Raw genomic sequence first — 21,973 nt, 5'->3', positions numbered from 1 at the left:
GGAAAAATTATCGATGACGCGCCCTGGGCAGCCAATCGGATAGCTGGCCCAGGTGACGTGTTATGGGCAAATCGCGTCCCTTGGCCACAAAAGTTAGTTAGTTAGTTAGGTAAGGTTTTATGGCGCAAAAGCAACTAAGGCTATGATGCGCCATGCACAGGATGAAAATATATAATTTGATGAAAGTGCTTCAAGCAACAAAGATCATTAGTTAAAATTTGTTTAAGAAACCTGTTTCATCTAGAAACTTAAAAACATTGTCTAGACTCTAGAGATACAAGTGCATTTTCAGCTAGGATCAGGGAGGGATGAAGTGGTGTTAGTGTTTTGTAAAGTTCATAAAAATATTTCTGTCTTTTTTCCTCCAACGCCGGACATGTTATTAAAATGTGATTCACAGTTAGCAATTCTTGGCATTGGTCACAGACCGCTTGTTCTTCATTTTTCAATAAAAAGTTATGCGTGAGATGTGTGTGTCCGATGCGAACGCGACATAGAATGACTTCCATGAACCGTTCCTGGTGGTATGATGTCTTCCACTCCTGCAGTATGGGCTTTACTAATTGTAGCTTGTTATTTTCTTGACAGCCCCAATCCTGTTGCCACTTTGAGGTGATCGCAGCACGGACCACCCTGACACAGTCCTTGAATGGAAGATTTATCTCTGTAATTTTTTCACGGCCAGCCATTGCTGCGCATTTGTCCGCCTTTCCATTTCCCGGGATTCCCATGTGGCTTGGAATCCAGCAGAGACGAATTACTTGACCATGCTTTTCACTTTTGCCGAGCGTTTTCAAGATGTAGCCGAGAAAGGGTTCGCACTCTGATTTTCTATGGAGGGAATTAAGTAAACTGAGGGAATCTGTGTAGACAACTGCTTTTTTATACTCTCCTGTAACTATTTTTTCTAAGGCCATGAGCAGGGCATATACTTCGGCTGTGAAAACCGAAGCAAACTGTGGTAACCTAAGACAGTGTTCCCAGTGTTCTGATACGACTGCGCTTCCAACATGTTGCTTTGTCTTGGAACCGTCAGTGTAGAACTCGGTGTAGTCATTGTATTTTTCTTGTAATTGTGAAAAATCTTGCCTTATGTGTTCAAGCGGTGTTTCTTTTTTCTTGTGGCATGTCAGTGTAAAATCACAAAAATGTGCGAAATCATACCACGGGGGCAGTCTATGCGGTGTTTCGACGACCTTGAGAGCTTCGCTCGGAACATTGTAGTTTTGGCACATATCTTCAAATTGAAGGATAAGTGGTCTCACGCTGTGTGGTTTGTTGGCATAGTGTATTCTATTTGTGGTGTAGGTAACAAGAGTGTGGCATATATGATTAGGTAGAGCTGCGATTCTAAGCACGTATGAAATTGTGAGCAAAGCTCTTAGGTGCTCCAAACAGGGTTCGTTACTCTCGGCATACAGGCTTTCTATTGGGGAGGTCCTGTACGCGCCAGTTGCTAAGCGCAGTCCGTGGTTGTGTGTGGGATCAAGAAGTTTGATGTACGACTGCCTTGCTGACCCATAAACTATGCAACCGTAGTCAAGAATGCTGCGCACGACAGAGCGGTAAATACAGTAAAAGCTCGATGATACGATCACGGCTAATACGAATTTCCGGATGATACGAATTTTTCTGTGGTCCCGGCCGAGCCCCATTACATTGCAACGTGCTAGAGAACGGTTGTTACGAATCGATTTTCAGCCTGCGTCGGTTGATAACGAATAAAGTCACCACCGACGCCGCCATTTTGGTTGTTTTCTTATCCTCGAACCCACCATACTCGCATCGCAGGTGTGGCCAGCAGCACCGCCACACCGCGCCGCGGCTGCCGTAACCTCGAAACCACACGTGTCAATCCGTTGCCAGCCGTAGCTTAGCCAAGGCAAACATCAGTGGGCTTCTTCGATTTTCCACTTCTGGCTGCCCGCGGGCTGCCAGAGCCAGCCAGCGCGCCTTCGTTTTTTCTCGGGTTGCTCCGCCGACCGCGTGACGCACTTCCGCCGCGCGTTCGTTTTACTCGGGCTGGACGGTTCTGGCTACCCGCGGGCTGCCAGAACCTGCCAGGACGATTTTGTTCTGGCTGCTCTCTGGAAGTTCTCTGGCTAGCAGACGACAAAAAGAGGCGATGAGCGCTCGCCGCCATCTTTGTGGGGACTCGACGGATTGCAGCGCGCATGGCAGCGCGGTCGCTTGAGGACTTTCACCTCGCTCCTGGCTTGCGTCGAGCGAGTGTCGCCCCGGTTGTTGTGGTTTCGGACTTCGTCTCCCGTACTCGTCGGCGCGGTGCGTGGATCGCTGATTGCGTTGCTTCTAACGTTATCTTACTAGGGTTCTCACGCACCGTTCCGCCTTGCGAGGCGGTGCCATACGAGCGGCGGCGAACCATTTGAAGCTTTCTTTGGTGTGTGTTTGTGTATGCCGTGAATTCTTCCCCGCCGTAAACAGCGCGCGCGGCGCTGTCACCGTGGGCGCTGTCGATTATGCTTGCATGGCATTTTCATCGTGTTCCGCGCAAGTTGTTCGCGAAGTTGTAGACGCTCAATTCCCACACATCGCGGTGCCTTTTCGGTTCATCTTTCTCTAGTGGTATCCCTTTTCACATCGCTCGCGTATATGCGGCGATATATTTTTTCTGCAGTTGTATAGCGAAGGCGTAGCAGCTATAGCCCACGTTCGCTCCGTCTATCCGTCGTATGCTTGGGTGGCAGCTCGAAACTGCCGTTGATGTTAAAGGAATGCACCGAGATGAGTAGTATATTAGGTTAATTATTGCTCTCATGATAAAGCTTTTCGATGGTCACAGGTGGCGTGCATTTTCATGCGCCAGCCGCAGCCCCCAGCTCCTTCAGCACAGGAGCAGAGTTGAAAGGAGCGCTGTCAACCGAAACAAACTTTCTGAAATCGAATTTAAGCATGTCGATCGGCACGAAATTTTACGCGTAATGACCTACCCGCATTTTCATGTCTTGTCAAATGACTTCAAATGTCGCCGGTGGCCGACCTCCTCGAGGCATCCTCGAGCGATCGCTTTTGCGCGATTATTTATGTGCTATTTTGCGTCTCGGCATCGGACGCGTCGCAGGCCGTTTGTTACGCTGTGCAAAGTGAGATGCCCAGTCGCGCGAAATCTCGCAAAGGTGATTGTTTTCCCGAATACAGCTGTATATTTTCACGGTGGCAACGCAGAAATGGGCCGACTACGCCGCGCGCGCGCCGCCCACGCCGGTCGCTGCCATGTTGGTAGCTTGTTTACATTTATCCCGCGGCCGGCGCTGTCCCGGCGTTCGATTTTGCAAACTTCGGGCAGCTCCGGGTTGTCTTGGGATCCCAGCTCACGTGACTTCCTATCACAACCGGAACTAGCTGGCTGCCAGCGGGCTGCCAGAACTCCGAAAATCGAAGACTTCCAGTGTTCGTTCACGTGTTGTTTTGTCAGCTCTGCCAGCTCTGCGGTCGTGTCTGCGGTTGATCGTTTGCTGCTGCGCGCTATCTTCAGTGATCACGTTTCCCAACCTTCAGCATCCACCGAGTTCCCAGCTGTTTCGTGCTGCGCTTTTCGTCGAGCGGATTCGCCGTTTACAGCGATGGCACTGACTGCTCCTTCGTCTTCGTCCGCGCCTTTGAACGAACTGACGAAGTGACGAACTGCCATCCGCGGACGTTTCCTTCGACGATCTGCGCGCTGCCGGCGTGTCGATTCCAACCGGGATAACCTTTGAGGGCTTCGCCGACGCTGACAAAGACCTCGAGCTATGTGCGGAGTTGACCGATGACGAAATCATTCGTCAAGTTACGGAGGATTCCGACGACTCTGACACCGAGAACGAAGAGCCAGCTCCTACACAGCCAACGAGCTCGGAGTTGACGCGAGCACTGATGACACTGTCATCGGTGTACAGCGGCAACATGACGTTGACTGAAATTGAGGCAGACATGATCGCGGGCAAGCGGACCGTGCAAAAGAAAATAAACGACTTCTTTGCGCCCAAGTGCTGACTTATGAGGTAGCGCCGGCCACGTCGTATTTTTTTTTTCTTCTTTTTTTATAAACGGCTCTTTTCAGAGCCACCTAAACGATGCATTGGCTGAATAGCAATGAGAATCTTGTACTCCGGCCGTGACCCTCTCTGTTAGCGAGAAATACCTACCAAAAAGGTGCGTTTTCACGTGCATTCGTTTTTCCGGACTGCCCGATTTTCCGGACGTTTTCACGGTCCCTTGAGGGTCCGGGAAATCGGACGTCGACTGTAAACGCCGCCCCACCGACGGCCGCGAAAGAGAACAGCGCGCAGTCACGCACTTTCTCTCCTTCTCTTTTGGTGCGGAGGCGCGGCGCCGGACAGCGCGGACTCCGCGACTGGGCGCGAAGAGTTTGAAGCGGTGGCGCTTCAAGAAATAAATGCTTTTTACGTACATGTGCCTGAGTGAGTTCACCTCTGACTCTTTAATTTAGCTACAGTCAAATCTCGTTAATTCGAACACGCTTACTTCGAACATACCGCGTACCGACAATGCTCTTAGCAGCGCGCCAAATAACGCGGCGGCGCCTCCGACCGGCATTGCTCCGACACCGCCATAGAGCAAAAGCTCAGGAGAGACCCCTCAATGCCGCGCGCGAAGGAACAGGGAAGAAAAAAAAAAAGAACCCGCGGCGGAAATTTCCTTCTCCCTCAAATTTCAAGGTCGCCGTTTCTGCATCGCGCCAGAACAAGCGTGTACGTGCCGACTAGAGTGTTCTAGACAACCGTATTCTAGCACACACTAGTGCAGACGTCTCAGCCACGCGGATAAAATGGCAGTGAACCCTTCTCCTCTATTTTCTAGTCGCATGTTGACCTTGCACGCTGCGGCAGCAGCGCAGAGGGAAGCAGCGGCGGAGGCACAGTCGGGCCAACGAAACTGCCACGCCCGCAAACGCTCGCTTCCCGATAACGGCAGAAGACGAAACTTCAGGGGGTGGCTAAAATAAGCTGGCGCCAGCACGGCGGCGGGCGCGCACGGAGTCGAAGGTGAGAGAGCTACGAGGGAGTTGAGAGGGAGGGCGAGGGGAGCCACCGAAGCGGCGGAGTTGACGCGGCCATATCCGCTTCCCTGCCGCCCTCCTCCCTCACCTTCGACGGTCTCCGCGCGCACCCGTGTGCCGGCGCCGCCCGCTCGCTCCCTGAAGCTTCATTTTCTGTCGTTATCGGGAAGCGACCGTTAGCCGGCGTGGGCAGTTTCGTGGCCCGCGCTTGCTATGCGCTTGCGCGCCGCGATATTTCACGACTCGCACCGTTCGTGCATCGTGCTATGGGGCACAAATACTTCAAAAATACGTCCTTTTAATTCGATCAAATTTTCGGGCCCCTTCGAGTTCGAATTATCAAGATTCGACAGTAGTTTTAATTGTGTTTCGATGATACGAATTTCGGCTAATACGAATATTTTTCGTGACCCCGTGAGATTCGTATCATCGAGCTTTTACTGTACGTAACAGGCACGTTCGGTCGGCGCCCCAATGTTTACGTGATAGGACCTTCAGGATGTTAAGCGCTTTGTTTGCCTTAGTTTTTTTGCTGTTAATGTGGGCAATGAAGTTTAATTTACTGTCGAAAACTATTCCTAAGAATTTTTGTTCGTGTTTGACCGGTAATGGGCTTTGATTTAACTTGAGAACTGGGTCCGGGTGTAACCCCCTTTTTTGTGAAAACACAACTGCCACAGTTTTTTGTGTAGAAAAACGAAATCCATTTTTATCGGCCCATTGCGTCAACTTGTTTATTGTTATCTGGGTTTGTCTTTCGCATGTAGACATACCCGAGGCAGGGCATGCAATTTGAAGGTCGTCTACGTATAAACAGTACATAATGTTGGACGGAATAACTGCATTTATCGAATTCATCTTCACCACGAAAAGAGTGGTGCTTAATACGCAACCCTGTGGGACGCCATTTTCTTGGACGAAGACGCGGGACAGTGTTGCCCCCAGACGGACTTGAAATGTTCGGTTTGTCAGAAAATCAGCCAGACAGTTGAGCATTCTGCCGCGTATTCCTAGTGTTGCTAGATCTTGTAAAATGCCATACCTCCATGTGGTGTCATATGCCTTTTCTAAGTCGAAAAACACCGCTAGACAGTGTTGTTTGTAAAGGAATGCCTCACGTATGGTATGTTCAAGGCGAATAAGATGGTCAGTTGTTGAGCACCCTTTCTTGTAGCCACACTGGTGAGTATCTAGCAAGTTATCTGTTTCGAGAACGTATGTTAGTCTTATATTTATTATGCTTTCGTATGATTTAGTGAGGCAACTTGTTAGTGCTATAGGTCTGTAGCTGTGAGGTGTGTTCGGTGACTTTCCCGCCTTCAGGAAGGGAACAATAACAGCCTTTTTCCACTCTGCAAGCATTTTACCTGTTTCCCAGATCGTGTTAAAAAAACGCAACAAGGCCTCCACCGCTTTCTGGGACAAATGGGCCAGCATAGCGTAATGTATTTTGTCAGGACCCGGTGCTGTTTTCTTACCCGAAGAGATTACTCTGTTTATTTCATGCAGTGTTAAAGGGGCATTGAACGGTCTATCTGAACTTCCCGTTGTCGGAAGCTTTTGTTTTTCTGCGGACTGTTTGTGTTTGAGAAATGTTATGGAATAGTTTGCCGAGCTAGATATGGTGTAGAAGTGCTGGCCTAATATGTCTACTTGTTCCTGAAGACTTGTTTGCGTGCCTGGAGTTGAGAGTACGGGGATCGTGTAGGGAGCATAGTCGCCCCTAAACTTGTGAACCTGGTCCCACATTCTCTTGGATGTTATTGAACTGTTAATCGATGAGATATAATTTTTCCATGAATTTCGTTCTGCTTGCCTACGGATATACCTCGCCTTTGCTTTCGCTTTTTTGAATGATAACAGATTATCTTGGGTTGGGTACCTTCGGAAGATACCCCACGCTTTGTTTTGAAATTTTTTGGCTACTGTGCATTCGTTGTCCACCAGGGTTTTAGTTTTTTCCTTAAGAATCCAGAAGATTGGGGAATAGCCTCTTCCGCCGCAGCAACTATGCAAGTAGTAATCCTCTCATTCGCTTCGTCTATGCTTAGGTCATCTAAGGTCAGTTTATCTAGACTAGCTTTTTCAGTGAAGAGAGGCCAATTTGCAAGGTGAAGTTTCCAACGGGGTGGTCTAGAAAGTAGGGTAGGTAGCTTGGAGGTTGGTTTTATGATTGCAGGTCACATATGCATCTATAATACACATATAATATACATATATATAATATACATAGGCATCTATAATACTCCATTGGAAATCACTATAGAGAGACGGAGAGCACAGTGCTAGATCCAGACAGCTCATAGCTCCTGTGCTTGGAAACAGTAGGTTGTAGCACCAGTGTTTAAAAGGCATACGTCATTCGCTAGGATAAAATCTTCAAGTGTTTGTCCCCTGGTGTCGTTTGTTTTGCTACCCCATAAGGTATTATGTGCGTTAAAATCACCCACTATTAAAAAAGGTTCAGGTAGCTGATTTAAAATTAACTCTAGGTCTCTTACTGTAAAATGTGATTGTGGTGGAATGTATAGCGAACAAATGGTGATGGTTTTGTGCGCTAAAATGGTGACAGCAACGGCTTCTATGTGACTCTTAATGGCAACTTCTCTGGCTGCAATACCTCCCTGCAGAACAATGGCTACACCACCCGAAAGCCGGCTTGCCTGGGTACGGTCGCGTCGTACCACAGTGAAGCCTTTTAAAAGATTATGTTTTTTGCCTAGGTTTGTTTCCTGCAAGCATAGGGCCACAGGAGAGAAGTTACTTAGCGTGTCTTTGATGTCACCTAAGTTGCGTAAAAGTCCTCTGCAATTCCAGTGGATAATAAAAGCTATTTTAAAACTGAAGGGTAAAAAATGGCATTACGATTGAATAGGATATAAGATGTTAGGTGACATAGATGTAGAGAAGGCTAATACAATGGAGTGATAGCCTTTAGGTTATTACTTTCTTGATTAGCGTGGTTATTGGGACTTTGTCCCTCTTTGCGCCTCGAGAGAGCTATTGTCCTTCGGCGTCGACGACACCGGGGTTTTTGAGTCGACCTCCATCGCTCTCCCTGAGGCGCTGGAGGACCGAGAGTTGGGCGCCGAGACACGTGTCTCGGGCCTTGGGGTTCAATTCATTTTAGGGCCCAGCGGGACTGGTGTCCGCGGGTCCTTCGAAGAGGATGGAGCAGTGCTGACTGCTTCCACCACGGGGGCGGGAGGGGTCACTGCAGGGCCACTGTGTGTGGGCCCGCAGGACTCCTGAGGCCTCTGTGATGCTGCCCCCGCCTGCGTCACTTCGGCATAACTTCTTCTCGAAAGGTAAGACAGTCGCTTTCTTGCTTCATAGAAAGAGATTTTTTCTTTCACAGTTAGTGCAATTACTTCTTTTTCCTTTTTTCCAGCAAGGGCAGGACCGCGAGTAAGCTGCATGGTCCCCTTTGCAGTTTACACAGTGTAGAGAAGAAGTGCAATTGTCAGATTGGTGATCATTTGAGCTGCATTTAGCACAGGTTGTTTGTCCTCGGCATGCATGTGAAGCATGTCCAAACCTTTGACACTTGAAACATCGTCTGGGGTTCGGGATATATGGCCTGACATTTACTTTTACATATCCTGCATTGAGAGAGGTAGGCATTTCGCTTGTTCCAAAGGTGAGTATTACATGTTTTGTCGGGATTTCTTGATCGTTTCTGCGGATGACAATTCTTTGTACTTTGGTCACGTTTTGTTCCTGGAAACCCTCCAGCAGTTCCTCATCGCTCAAGCCAAGGAAGTCCTCCTCGGATATCACACCTCTACTTGTGTTTAGAGTTCTGTAGGCTGAAATTGTAACTGTGGCATCACCAATACTGGTAAGTTCTGAGAGCTTTTGTACTTGATCTTTATCATTTAGTTCTAGGAGGAGGTCCCCGCTAGACATTTTTGAGGCTTTATATGTCGGTCCAATTTTGTCTTTTAGGCACTTGGCTACCAGGAAAGGAGACAGCTTTCTCACGGGTGTGTTGTTTTCACTATGGACTACATGATACTTGGGGATTGCTGGGGTGTTGCTCCGAAAGGAGAACTGGAACGTTGCTTCGGTGCGGCCTCTTTTCAGAGGCCGATCATAGACGACAGAGGTTTGCGCTGCCATAAGAAGATGTATATGTTCGGCAACAGCGCCGACCACCCACCACGGAGCCCAACGAGGGGACGCGGCAGAGCTTGTACACAAGTCTGCACGACGCCAGTCGTACGCCGCTACTATAACCAAATATGGTGTACCCAAGGTAGGATAGCCACACACAGTTAACCCTTGCCGCCAGGGAGAATGGAAGTAAATGGAAGAAAGTAGAAGACAGGTCAGGCTAAAAAGTGTGAGAGAGAGACGAAGATTGGGGAGAGAGAGACAGGAAAAGGCGACTACCGATTTCCTCCGGGTGGGTCAGTCCGGGGGTGCCGTCTACGCGAAGCGGAGGCCAAAGAGGTGTGTTGCCTCCACCGAGGGGCCGTAAAGGTCCAAACACCCGGCATCGGCTCAACCTCCAGGATCCTCTTTTCCCCGGACACGGCTAAGCCGTGCACGGCTACACGCGGGAGGGGCCAACCCTCATGTGCTCGGGTCCGTGGTGTCGCAACACACCAAACGCCTGCTTACGCAGACGCCCCTGCGGGGCCTTGGCCACAAAACTCAGCTCATTGGCGTGCTGCGATCGGTAGCGATGCACCTTTTTAAAACCTTATAATAAATTACACGCTTTACATGGAGCGCTTAGATGAGTCAATTAATGATCAGAAGGGCCTACTCTAACGACTCAGTACATTTGTACAAAATCGTCAAAATCGTTTCAGGGTCCCTTTAAGGCCTAGATTTGTCGCTGCATTGCCACAGATATTCGCAAGTATCTGTAAATTTTTTTTGTTGTCCGCTAGTAGCACAATGTCGTCTGCGTACATCAGTCAGACCATCTGTTGCAAGATTTGTCCATTACGCATGTAGGATAAATGAAAACCTTTCTTTGCGTCGCCACTAGGATGCCTCAATGCGCACGCCTCAAATGTGCTTGCAAGCCGCAAGGTCAGGCTGCACATCTTTTATCCACACAAAATCTCTTGGTGCACTTTCTGTGCACAACCGGTGATAGGCACAAAACAAGGACTGGTTGTTCTCCAGAGAACGAGAAAGTCATCATTCTTTCAACAACAAAAAAATGTGCAGTTGCGTTAGATTGCATGTTGCATTTCTTCAATAAAGCGTTATCTCTCTCCACTCGTGAAATCGCTATGTGCTTGTCATATGCAAACACGCGTGAGGGGAGCAGTGACGCGATGAACTTGTGTGTTCACTTCGAAAACACCTCGACACCGGCCGTGCACCAAGTTAAGGCCCCCGAAAATTTCTTGAATCTTACTAGATACAATAGCCCGTTGGCTTGTGCCTCTTCAAATGGGCTCGCTTAATTGCCCACTAGCCGATGGGTCCCCTGCATGGGAGGTGAAATGTCCAAGTAAATTGCCCTAATATTCACTATTGTAAATACTGTAGTTATTGTAAATATAACCTCTGTACTTTATTACTCCCCACTTCGTGCTTTCTCCAATTCATTCAATCAACAATTCACTCCAACATCTTCATTGCCCCACCTCCCTTTTTGGCCAATGTTCAGGTGTCATCCATCGACAGTGCAGCCAACAAAATTACCTCTTCCAACAAGGACAAATGTAGTCGCTTTTTTCGCAATCAGATGCCAGCTAATTGTGATCCCCTCTTTCATGTACATGCACATTTTGTACATGTACATGGGAGAGGGTATCCCCCTCTTTCGTGTACATGCACGTTTTTTGCGTGTACGTGGATGAGAGGATCACCCCCTCCCTTTGGACCGCCCCCCACTAGCCCTCGACTTGCTTTCACATTCAACCTTTCCCTACGATGCCGCTCTTTCTGTGCCCGCCTCCTGAAACTTTCTCTTCCGTGAGAAAGGGGTCGTCGGAAATATTCGGGAGGGTGGGCCTATGTATGCCCTGCCAGATCAAGTGAAAGAACGAATTGCGTACTGTGTGCTGGCAAAGTACTCGACGAAAGAGCCTTATTAATAAATTGTGCCACAAAAGCCGAGCTGAACTGTTATGACATTACAAGGCAACTGCTGCAGTCAGTACGTACCCTGCAGAGTTGCTCCAAGAATGACAATCTCGGTGCAGGTGGCCAGGCAGAGGAGCGAGTGGATCTGGCGCTGGAACACTCCCGGCTGAGGATGCACCAAGCCCACGGCCAGGATGGCCTCGCTCAGTCCATCAAAGTATGCCAGGTCATCACCCGTCTCGTAACGCCACACGAACAGGTCGCTGTCCACCGCCAGCCAGGCCCGTCCAATCTCGGGAAACAGACCCAGCCGGCACTGCATCTGCGCATGTGCCGCCTGCGCACGCACGCAACAGCCGTCATCAAAAGCACAACGCCTACACACTGCCAGTGTGCCCTGAAACTGCCTCTCTTGCGAAGCAACGCAGGTGCTCTGTCCCTGCAGGGCAGGACGAAGAAATTTATCATTTAGGAAGTGTGGATGAATGACGACCATTAGCAAGAAATGTCCACTGAGAAAAACTCGGCACAGACTGAGGAGCAGTCGCAAAAACAAAGAAACCAGCAATCAACGGGTAAAAATTACTTTTCTTTGCTACCCCTAACTAAAGTAGCATTCGCATGTAAATTGTGTCTGATTTTTCATCTTTCATTGTAACACATTGTGGAAGAACAACAAGAACAGTGAGGTAGAAGACAAACACTGCCCTGAATCATGTTATAAAAAGGTAGGCATGCAGACACCAAGTAAAGGAAAGCGGACAACACGAACGCCAACCTAAGAATGAAGAAACGCATTTTATGGCCGAGGCTTGGCACATCGAAAATAGTGAAAGTGCATGCATTAACCAGCCTACGACCACCTTACATAAAAATGAAATGGCGTACCTAAACCATTACCTAACGCGTCTGTCTCTGCATGCCTATCTTTTTCTAGCATGAATCCCTACAAACTAGCTGCACTTTCAATTGTTCTAAAACACTGTCCAGAATTCCAACATACAGCAGGCGTCCATTAAGACAAGCACAATTCTTGAATATGCTCTATGATGCACAGTTGCAACGGCTGCTTGTGCCGCACATTTATCTTCTCTATAAGGTCGTGCTGCTCGCTGAGCTCTAGTACAGAACGGTGCACTGTTATTAAAGGGAGCACTTGAGTGCAGAGCATGTTTTCCTCTCTCGCAACAGTGCAATCGTCTAGATTTGCAGCAGATAACACAAGTGAGCAGTGCACCGACATTGCTTCTGCAGCCACTTGCAGCTAGGGCACCAGCAAAGTGAGAGCCGCACATATGGACTGCACTGTACGTGCTGCTTACCATTGTAGCCAGTGCAGTCGACATCTTCTAACAACATTGCCCCAATGTCTTTTATATATTTAGAAAGACCAGTTCATAGTTTTTGCATTACCAATTGCTTAGTCCACAAATCATGTAACTTCATGCATCCAATATGGTTGCCAGAATAAAAAATTCAGAAAGTACCTGGATATGTTAATAATGACTACTCAATTTGAGTATCGAATCAAATTTTTTATTCATTATTCGAAAGCCTAAAATATTTTTCACACTCTTACTGCAGTCTGTTCCATATTTAAAAGAACACAGAAGAGACGTTTTTTTTAAACTGCATTCGTAAACTGCTCTTCTGCAATAAACCAAAAAGCCGCCCTTGCCATAAAAAGACACTTGGTAAGTAGAAAAAATGCAAAATGTGATTCACGGGTGGATTTAGACTAATTCTGCTTGGGCCTAGTTAATTTTCATCAGTAAAGATAGACCACAACACTGCACTCTAAGTAAGCCAAACACAGAGTTTCAACAACTTTTACGCATGCGAGACAACAGCTACGTGGGCCTTGCAATCCGTGACATCATACTGACGTACTAGCGCTGAGGCCTGGCAAGAAACTTAAATGAAAATGGCTTCCATATTCTCTTTAGCAATCAATCTCTTACCCCAAAATTAAGTTAGATAGCTTTGAAAAACTACCCGTTATAAGTCTTGAATAATTAAGCTTTTTCTCCAGTGTTAGAAAATACGTCAACGGAAGTGATTTGATTAGCAAAATGACTACAAGTGAGAAAAAAATGGCGAAGTGTTTTTGACAGAAGGTCTAATTCAATGCAGTATTAGCAATATAATTACTCAACCAGGGGCACGATCTTGTACGCGTTCCAAAATAGAACGAAGGCGGTCCGTTCTTTACGTCACAAACTAGGCGGTCCGCAATGTTCGCGAGACGAGAGGACGGGAGGCTCTGTTGCTGCATAGAAGGCTGCCGAGAACACTTCTGGACGTTGCCGGGCACCCGTCATCTTCCTCCTTCAAGGACCCAGCTGCCGAGCTCCATCAACTGCGTCGTCGGGTGAAGCATAAGCAAGAGAGCAGCAAGAAGTGGATAAATTTTCGGCGAGCCGCGAAGAAGACCAACATCACAGTTGGTGATTTCGTGCGGGTGAGGAAGCCCTCCGTCACCTTCAAGGGAGACTTCTCGTTTGGCAGTCCCTGCAAAGTGCTGAGGCAGCGCGGACAGTCCTCTTTCCGCCTCCATGATGGCAGGACCTGGAATGCATCCAAGCTTGCCAATGTCTCTTCGGGTCCCCGTACTCTGCGTCCAGAGAAGACCTGGAACGCGCCAGAGGCTAACACACCGAGGTTCCCGTCCCCGGGGAACCCTGAGCTACCAGCTGCTCTTGAGGCATTTCAAGCAGCAGCTGCGGCCACCCGTGCTGCTCTCGACCCTACAGACACAAGCAGGTCTTCCTGCTGATGTGGCCGACTGGGCTAATCCGGCTCCTGTTCGCATCCAACCGCCACGGGCAAGACAAAACATTACGGCGACGACAACTCTATTTTTTTTTCTTCTCATATACTGTTTTGAACACTTTGTACAGATAATTTTTGGGGGAGAGAATGGAGTTTTCGTGTGTTTTGTATATAGAATTGTAGTTGCTGCTGGTAACCGGTCACTGTTTTTTTTTATTGCCTTATGTTTCCCTCATGAGAGCGAGTTGTTAATGTACAAAGCACTGTGCAGTACTAACCCACTAACAGCTAACACACTGAACGTTTAAGGGGGGGGAATATGTTGCGTCGTTAGTTTTGGTTTCGGTATCCTGTCTGGAAACCGTGTGAACATCTGTGGCGCTGTTGTCCCTATGTATATAATTGGGTGTCATAAAATAAACGAGGATCATTCGTCGGGTAATAACTGGTTGGATTTCTTCTTCGTCGCCAGTAGGCCGCGACACCACAATGGTGTAATCACGCTTTTATTACAGTGAAAATGAAAACACGTTTAGTGAAGTCCAATTAGCAAATGAAGGAACACTGCACTGCAATGCTTTCAACACGGACATAAAGAACTAAGACAGACACTCATGAAGCGCAGACTAACTGTTTAATTAGCGAACAATGTTTAACTGCACGAAAAAATGGACCACAGAGACAGCATGGAACAAGGACGGGCATTGCTTAACTGCGCGAAAAAAACGCACCACAGAGACAGCATGGAACAAGGACGGGCGCAGTCCTTCTTCCACGCTGTCTCGCCCAGTCCTTGTTCCATGTTGTCTCTGTGGTCCGTTTTTTCGCGCAGTTAAACAATGTTCGCTAATATGTACCAACTCGCCCAACAAATTTTTCTAACTGTTTAATGATGGCGATAGAAAAAAAGTATGTATCTCTCCCAGCGAAACTGCTTTTCTTTTTTTTTTGAAGGCATAGCGTTCTCCAACGACATTCACAGGGGTTTGCAGCTGTCATTAGACAGTTTTTAGTGCTTCTTGCTGTTCCTCTTCACATGTGTGGAATGTCTTAGTTCTTTGCATCCATGTCGAAAGTATTGCTTCGCAGCACACTGTTCCATCATGTCACAGAACCAACTGGTCCACCACAACGCATCACTGCATACAAACTTAAATTGTACACTGCAGTGTGATGGCACATGTCACTATCCAGTTTCTAAGAGAAATTCATTCATGGCCATCATGGCAAACATGATGATGATGCTGATCTTTGATTATCTTGTTTGAACATTTTGTTGCATAGGGTGTATGCCCTTATCATCATCCGCGAGGAGCGCTACCGCCGTCCGCGGTTGCCACCATGCTGGCGGTCGCCATCCTTAGGTGGCCTAGGCCGAGGCGCTGGCAGTACCGCAACGGACGATTCAGCCGAAGGTTGCACTTGAGTATTTAGAGTCAATCGTTGTTTTCGGTGACTGTAATGCACTTAAGTTCATACGCACGCGGTTTAGATAAACCTGAGCGATTGCACTACGAAGAAAAAGTGCGCTTGTGCGGCGGCGTCGACCCACTTGAGCTGAAAGACGCTGAACTTAAGCGCGTAGTCGGGCTGCTGCCTCGCATGGATTTCACCGACATCAAGGACTATCTTGTGCACGGAACAAGTTTTGTGTCGCGCGAGCAACTAAAATCATACAAATCCATGGAAGGCCATAATTATTTGACGAGCGGCTGAGTGCAGCAGCCATTCGTCAAATTGTTGTCGTAAAGGTGAGCAAGCATCCGTCGTTTATTTTTGTTCGCATTTTTTCTTTTTTTGTGTGAAATAGCCATGTGAATTCTGTGTGCATCCCATAACCACGGTAATGGGATGTCGCGGTCGGAGAGGGATTATATGCAGCAGTTGCCAGCGGTTGTTTTCAAATGGTTTTTTTAGACCTCTACAACCGCTGCATGCCGTGCATGTGTTTCAGTGCTGGTTACAGACGGGCAGCTTTCGAAAGAAACAAGTATATTGTATTTCTACATTCTTTCCTTTTTAATGACCGTCAGCATTTACGTAGTCCCGTAAATGCCATTCATTGACGTCGTACAAATTAGCGCTAACATTGTTTCATTTTGAAAAGTAGTAAGTGCTCCCAACTCGATCGGCAGCCACCACAATTTTCAAATTGAATTCAAATTTTTTGATCTCGACACTTAAGCTGTCTGTTTGTACTAGCAGCTTCGTCATTCACAGTCATTCAATGAAAAGCTACTCGCACCGTGGCTTCTCATAAAAGAAGACAGCGACACCGCGCAGTTATGCCGCTGCTCCATTGGCGTACAATCGCGGCACGTATAGTCTCTCCGTGCGCGCAGATACACCAATTCAAGTACTTTCTACGTATTAACACGCACTCACGGCTCCGCGCACAAAGCACTGCTGTGTGCAAACTCCCCACGACGGCTTGGACGATGGCGATCTCCAATACTTCCACGACGCACGGACGAACTGACGACCGTAAACATGGCACGGCTGCCTGGCGATGCTGTCGCCGCCTCGCGGATCAAGGTTCAGTGCATAGCCCCTATAGTGTCAACCTCCATGGTGCAGCTCCATGAACATCACTTGCTCGGTGTGATAGCACAAACAAATGCGACAGCAGCTGCAAAACCGATTGCTTTAGAAGTGCCCACAACGAATAGTGTCTGTTCGACTAGTTGTTCTTGCATTCTGACTATGGCGCAAAATGGAGGACAGAGAGAAACGCTGTCTGTGCACCACTTTGCCCTCAGTTATGGTACTCAATGGGCTTGTTCGATTATCCGTCCCCCGACAGTCCCAGACTGCCAAAGGCGGTAATTTCAGTCAATGAGTGTTGCGTATGCACGTGCAGCATCTCAGACAATCTGGGACTGCCTATGAAGGATATTTGAAGAGGCCCAGTAGTGGGGTCTATTCGGCAAGGTTCTCACTGGAATAGCAGAAGCTCCAGAATGATTTTTTTTTTCATCGCATACACTATTCCAAATAGCACATAATGCGAACAAAACTCGAGCTGCCAGTGCAAGTCATCTGCCAGGCCGTGAGGGACATGAAAGTTTGTAACGGACTTGTGCCCCAACACCAGCCAGAATCTCTTCATTTCAGGGTAGTGTGTTATACAACAAAGAATAAACGTTTGTACAGTTGTAATGCACACGTAGCTGTCTTAAAACATTGCCGAAGGCAGCGTCCTCTAGATAAACGGCCGCTCTGACAGACACCACGGCAAGCACCGCCAGAGGTTCCCTGCCGCAATCAAGAGTGCAGCAGCGCACTGAACACGTGATGCAGAGAACCACGCGCTGCTCGATGCTGTGGCTGCAGTTTGACTGCAACCACCACCGCGTTATGGCCCACCACAAACGCACTCGACTGACCTGCTCTACCAGCTCGGCGGGCAACGGCACCCTCCGCAGCAGCGTCGAAGCACCGGGCGCCGGCGCTGCGGCACAGCAGGGATCTGCCGGGTAGTCGAGGTCCTGCAGACCGCTGCAGCTCGGCAGGGGCCCGTAAGCCGCGAACTGGTCCACGAGCAGCGGGTACGCGCTGTCCGACTGCAGGGCGCCCTCGACGAGCTTCACCGCGCTCTCCAGGGCCGCCGCTTCGGCCGCCGCGGGAGTACAAGAAGGGGCCATCTCGCGAACAAAGCCTCTGGGCGAGTCTTTACATGGGCTAGTAAAGATCACGCTAGTCCTCCTGCGCAAATCGAAACGCCGGCGCACATGCACAACGGCGGCGGGCGCGCTTTTGGCTGCATAGAGTGAGAGTTCGGCTGCACATGGTTAGGTGGACGGATACCATGAGTATCTTTCTTGAAACAAGGTGGTGGCGACTGCCAGCGTGCACGTTCGGGTCGTTGTTTTATCTCGGAGGCCACGCTCGCGTGTTCCGCAGCATTGCCAAAATTGTTTGAAGCGTGTCACGTAAGTGTAACAAAAATGTCGCTAAATTTTTATTAATTTTGCTGCAAGGTCGCCAAAACTTAAGTGCAAATATTCAAGGAGCAAAAGCCCAAGATTTTCTCTCTCGCAATTGATTGTTGCATTGCGCAACATTTTGACGGGACCCCGGATATTTAATGTATGGGGAACTTTAGTTTCTCACTACATTACTTATAGTGAGAAACTCTATGGGACACACAGAAGAGATACACACTCAATGGAGCGATCCGTACCAGGCAACGTTTACAGATACGTTGGTACCAGGTGTTTTGTGTCCCGTAAAAACGTTGCACAATCCAACATCTGGTATGGTATATAAACACGCCCAGAAATCTCGTGTGTCCAACTTTAACAGAACAAGTATTTAATTTCAAGTGCTGGTGGACCGGTCTTCATTGCCGGCCGTGCATCTGATCGGTTGTGGTTCGAGCACAGCTTCGCTTACCCCCACTTCCTCGACAGGGGAAGGGCTACTAATTCTTTGTAAAAAGTTTCGTCGGACTAACAAATGCGAATCTCGAAGGCCATTTTTTTGTGTACGGTAGTCGCCGGAAGTGATAGTAGACGTCGGTATAGCGATTGTGCTAGGACCAACGATTTAGCTAGGACCCAAGAGGAACAGCCATGGGAGCACTCGCGCTCACCAGCGCTGCTGCACTTCTGTCGCGGATGTGTTGACATGGGGAGCGCGCTCATAAACTGAACATTCTCGCCCGCAGAAAATGGGTGTCCTCTTTGGGAAGCACAAAAAAGTCAGCCGCGTGACGGAGCAAGACAAGGCCATCCTGGTAAGTTTACGAAGCAGTGCTGGTAAATAAGCTGCGCCCATAGGTTGGCACGAGTGGATACTCATTGAGCAGCATTTTTGTCGGGTTCACTGATCACGCACACACGTCTACTCTCGCTCGTCGGCATTCACTCGCGTCCACCTCTACTCCCGTCAAGCTCACTCGCGTTCATACATTCGCACAAACGCGTCCACTGCTAAAATTCGCTGTCAGTCATCGCCACTACGCCCCGCCTACTCACGTGCACTCATCCCCCGTTTGTGTGATGTGGAGAGAGGGTATGGCGCCGCATGGCTTTCTCGTTGCCCTCGCATTAGGAAAAAAGGGTATGTCCGTCAAGTGCGGGAAGCCGGTCACGTAGTGGAGGTTTATATATATATATATATATATATATATATATATATATATATATATATATATATATATATATATACATGTGCAACTGACGGTGGTCTGCTTCGGACCACCGTCAGTTGCACCTCGAAGAGGCAGGGCGAGTATCGAGTGAACACGGTTTAAATCATGGACCTGAAAGAGGTGCCACGTAATGGTAGCGCATTTCTCTCGCATTTACCGCGAAATCGCCACTGGATTTTTTTAAAATTATTATTATTGGCAGTGCTGAATTCGTGTCGTTTTTCATCCAGCAACTGAAGCAGCAAAGGGATAAGATCAAACAGTACCAGAAGAAAATCCTTGGCAGCTTGGAGAACGAGCGCCAACTCGCACAAAAGCTCCTCCATGAAGGTCGCAAAGAGTGAGTCGCTCGGCTTCTCTTTACTGCGTGCTGGTTAACCTTTCATTGTTGCCTCCAGGAAAGCAATGCTACTCCTCAAGAAGAAGCGGTTCATGGAACAAATGCTGGAGAAAACTGACGGGCAGCTGAGCAACCTGGAGAGAATGGTCAGTGATGCTGGCACTTGTGGCACGTGCGAGTTGACTGCAGCGCCTCCTGTTCTTCCCAACAGGTCCATGACATCGAGTACACCCAAATTGAAATCCAAGTTGTTGAGGGCCTCAAGGTCGGGAACGAGTCGTTGAAGAAGCTCCACGAGGCAAGTATTGATTTTGGTGATTGTAACATTTGGGCAGGGCTGAGTGTTGCCAGCCATGCCCGGCTGTGATGGAAAAGTGTTTGTGTCTTGAGAATTGGTCAGCTCTTATTTTGGCACTACAAAAGATACAGAAAAATGTTTTATGTTGCTAGCTTGGCTAGAAGAAAGTGGTAATGCACGGCGCAAAAACAAACACGAGGACGAATAGCAGACACGGACAAGCGCTGACTACCAACCGATTATTTTATTGACAGACATGCTTTATATATATGCATGTTAAAAAATGTCATAAAAACGTTCTTATATGTAGATGATTATTTGATCGTGTTGCAATGTGATTCACACATGTTTGATCCACAGGCCGCGCAGGTACTAAATATTTTTCGTGAGTGCCTCAGCCTGCTCGTGTTGACACAAGAAATGCCAGATGAGGATTCCATTCGTTTCCTAGATATGAAGATTCATTTCTCAGCAGGCCATACGTGCTGGCGTTATGAGTCTTGTGCGCAGAAGCCGATTCTTCCTTTCAAGTCGGCTCACTGCAGAATAGAGGTTTGCTGTGAGCAGGTCAGCACAGTCATGTTTTTTAAACACTTTGGGAAGTTCATGCTATCACGCCTCGGAAGCCAGTTTCTTGACACAGGCAAATCGCCTAGAGCGAGCAGGGTACCCACGGACGCTGCTTGTTTCAGTAGCTGAGGCAATGCACAGGAAAAGTAAGCGTAGAGGTAATGATGACAACAGAGGAGACCAAAGAACTGCTGGAAAGCGAGACAGAGTTGCCGTCATACCATACATGCACGGCGTGTCCCATCGCCTAAAAAAACATAGGACAACGTGTAAATGTTCAGGTTGTTTTCAGTGCTCCTGAGAAGTTGTCCCAGCTGGCAAGAAGGACCTGTCCAGTTAAGAGACGCGGAAAGCAATGTAACGTCAAACACAGAAAACCAAAGCTCGTAGACTGTGTTCAGGGCGTCGTCTACAGGATTCCCTTGTCATGCGGTGAGTGCTACGTGGGACAGACGGGCAGATGCCTTAAGGAGTGCTTACGTGAACACGCCACTAATGTCCGAAATGGAAGGGAAGGTTTTCTGGCCCAACACGTTAGCACGTGTGGGTGTAACCCCGGAGTTCGAGCACACCACAGTTATCTGTGAGATGAGGGATGACCGAGAACGTTTAATCAGCAAGGCAGCTCAGATGGTCAGGGAAAGAAGTGGGTGTGTGAGTTGGTTACCCTATCTGACAGGGAACTCAGATTCTTGGAATGTGAGGGCATGCGCAGCAGGCCACCGTGATTGTTAGTTCTTTCGGTTTCTTTTTTTTTTTGTTTCCTTGTCAGTGGAAACACTTCTTGTTCTTTGTATCTGTTCCTTAACATGCATATATATAATCAATAAAATAATCATTTGGAAGTCGGCGCATGTCCGTGTCTCCTATTCGTCCCCGTGTTTGTTTTCGCACTGTGTATTACTAGTATGACTAACCAACTAGCCCAGTCAGCCACTATAATTGGCTAGAAGAGTTTTGGCCGAAAGAGAAGTCACACTTGAGTGACGTCCTCCATCAGGTGGCTATGAATAAGCCTAGTGATTTATTTGGCTTGTCTTCTTATGGCGCTTTCCATGCACCACGTAGTGTTTCAGTGTATCCTTGAAAGGTGCTGAAAGTCATTGCATATCTTTAGGAAATACACCCGCCGCGGTGGCTCAGTCAGCTCAGGCGTTGCGCTGCTGAGCACGAGATTGCGGGATCGAATCCCGGCCGTGGCGGCCGCATTTCGATGGAGGCGAAATGCAAAAACGCCCGTGCACTTGCGTTGTGGTGCACGGTAAAGAAACCCAGGTGGTCAAAATTAATCCGGAGCCCTCCACTACGGCGTGCCTCATAATCAGAACTGGTTTTAGCACGTAAGACCCCAGAAAGAAGAAGTAGCAAATACACTTGTCATTCCAACAGCAGTACAGGCTCCTGGGAAGCTTGAACAGTTAAGGATTGTGCAATGAGTGCTGGAATGACAAGTGTATTTCCTAAAGATATGCACTTGGGTGAGTTGGCTGGACATGGTGCTGTTTCCAGCGCATGACACATTGCTAGTTGTAACATTCAACAACATCGGTGTAGATTGCAGTGCTAACAGCTGATATATTCTACTTGAGATAAAAGAGTGTGTACATCGCATAATACTGCAACACACCACATTGGATATGACATGCCAATTCCTACTTTCAGCAGTTGCATGCCCATGGAATGCAAAGGCACTCATGTACGTAGCTTAATCAACACTCCCCCGATAGTTGAAATGAATGGGAAGCATAGCCCATGCATCGA

General features: G+C 48.2%; 2 protein-coding genes across 2 annotated transcripts in view; one reads left to right on the top strand and one right to left on the bottom strand.

Annotated features, from left to right (window-relative positions):
• Positions 1-17,651, bottom strand: part of LOC119454643 (nuclear pore complex protein Nup155) — a 176,445-nt gene extending 158,794 nt beyond the window's left edge. The window contains exons 1-2 of the mRNA XM_037716517.2: positions 17,236-17,651; positions 11,159-11,414 (exon numbers count right to left, since the gene is read on the bottom strand). Of these exons, the coding sequence (XP_037572445.2) occupies positions 11,159-11,414; positions 17,236-17,493 (514 nt within the window). The 5' untranslated portion in view covers positions 17,494-17,651. The remainder of the gene's footprint in view (positions 1-11,158; positions 11,415-17,235) is intronic.
• A 775-nt stretch (positions 17,652-18,426) lies between these two features.
• The window catches only part of LOC119453958 (charged multivesicular body protein 6-A), a 29,593-nt gene continuing 26,046 nt past the window's right edge, over positions 18,427-21,973 (top strand). The window contains exons 1-4 of the mRNA XM_037715988.2: positions 18,427-18,587; positions 19,235-19,344; positions 19,403-19,490; positions 19,556-19,642. Of these exons, the coding sequence (XP_037571916.1) occupies positions 18,522-18,587; positions 19,235-19,344; positions 19,403-19,490; positions 19,556-19,642 (351 nt within the window). The 5' untranslated portion in view covers positions 18,427-18,521. The remainder of the gene's footprint in view (positions 18,588-19,234; positions 19,345-19,402; positions 19,491-19,555; positions 19,643-21,973) is intronic.

Source organism: Dermacentor silvarum, chromosome 5, assembly GCF_013339745.2.
Source record: "Dermacentor silvarum isolate Dsil-2018 chromosome 5, BIME_Dsil_1.4, whole genome shotgun sequence".
In the NCBI taxonomy this organism is placed as follows: domain Eukaryota; kingdom Metazoa; phylum Arthropoda; class Arachnida; order Ixodida; family Ixodidae; genus Dermacentor; species Dermacentor silvarum.
This window is presented reverse-complemented; position numbering and strand designations above follow the sequence as displayed.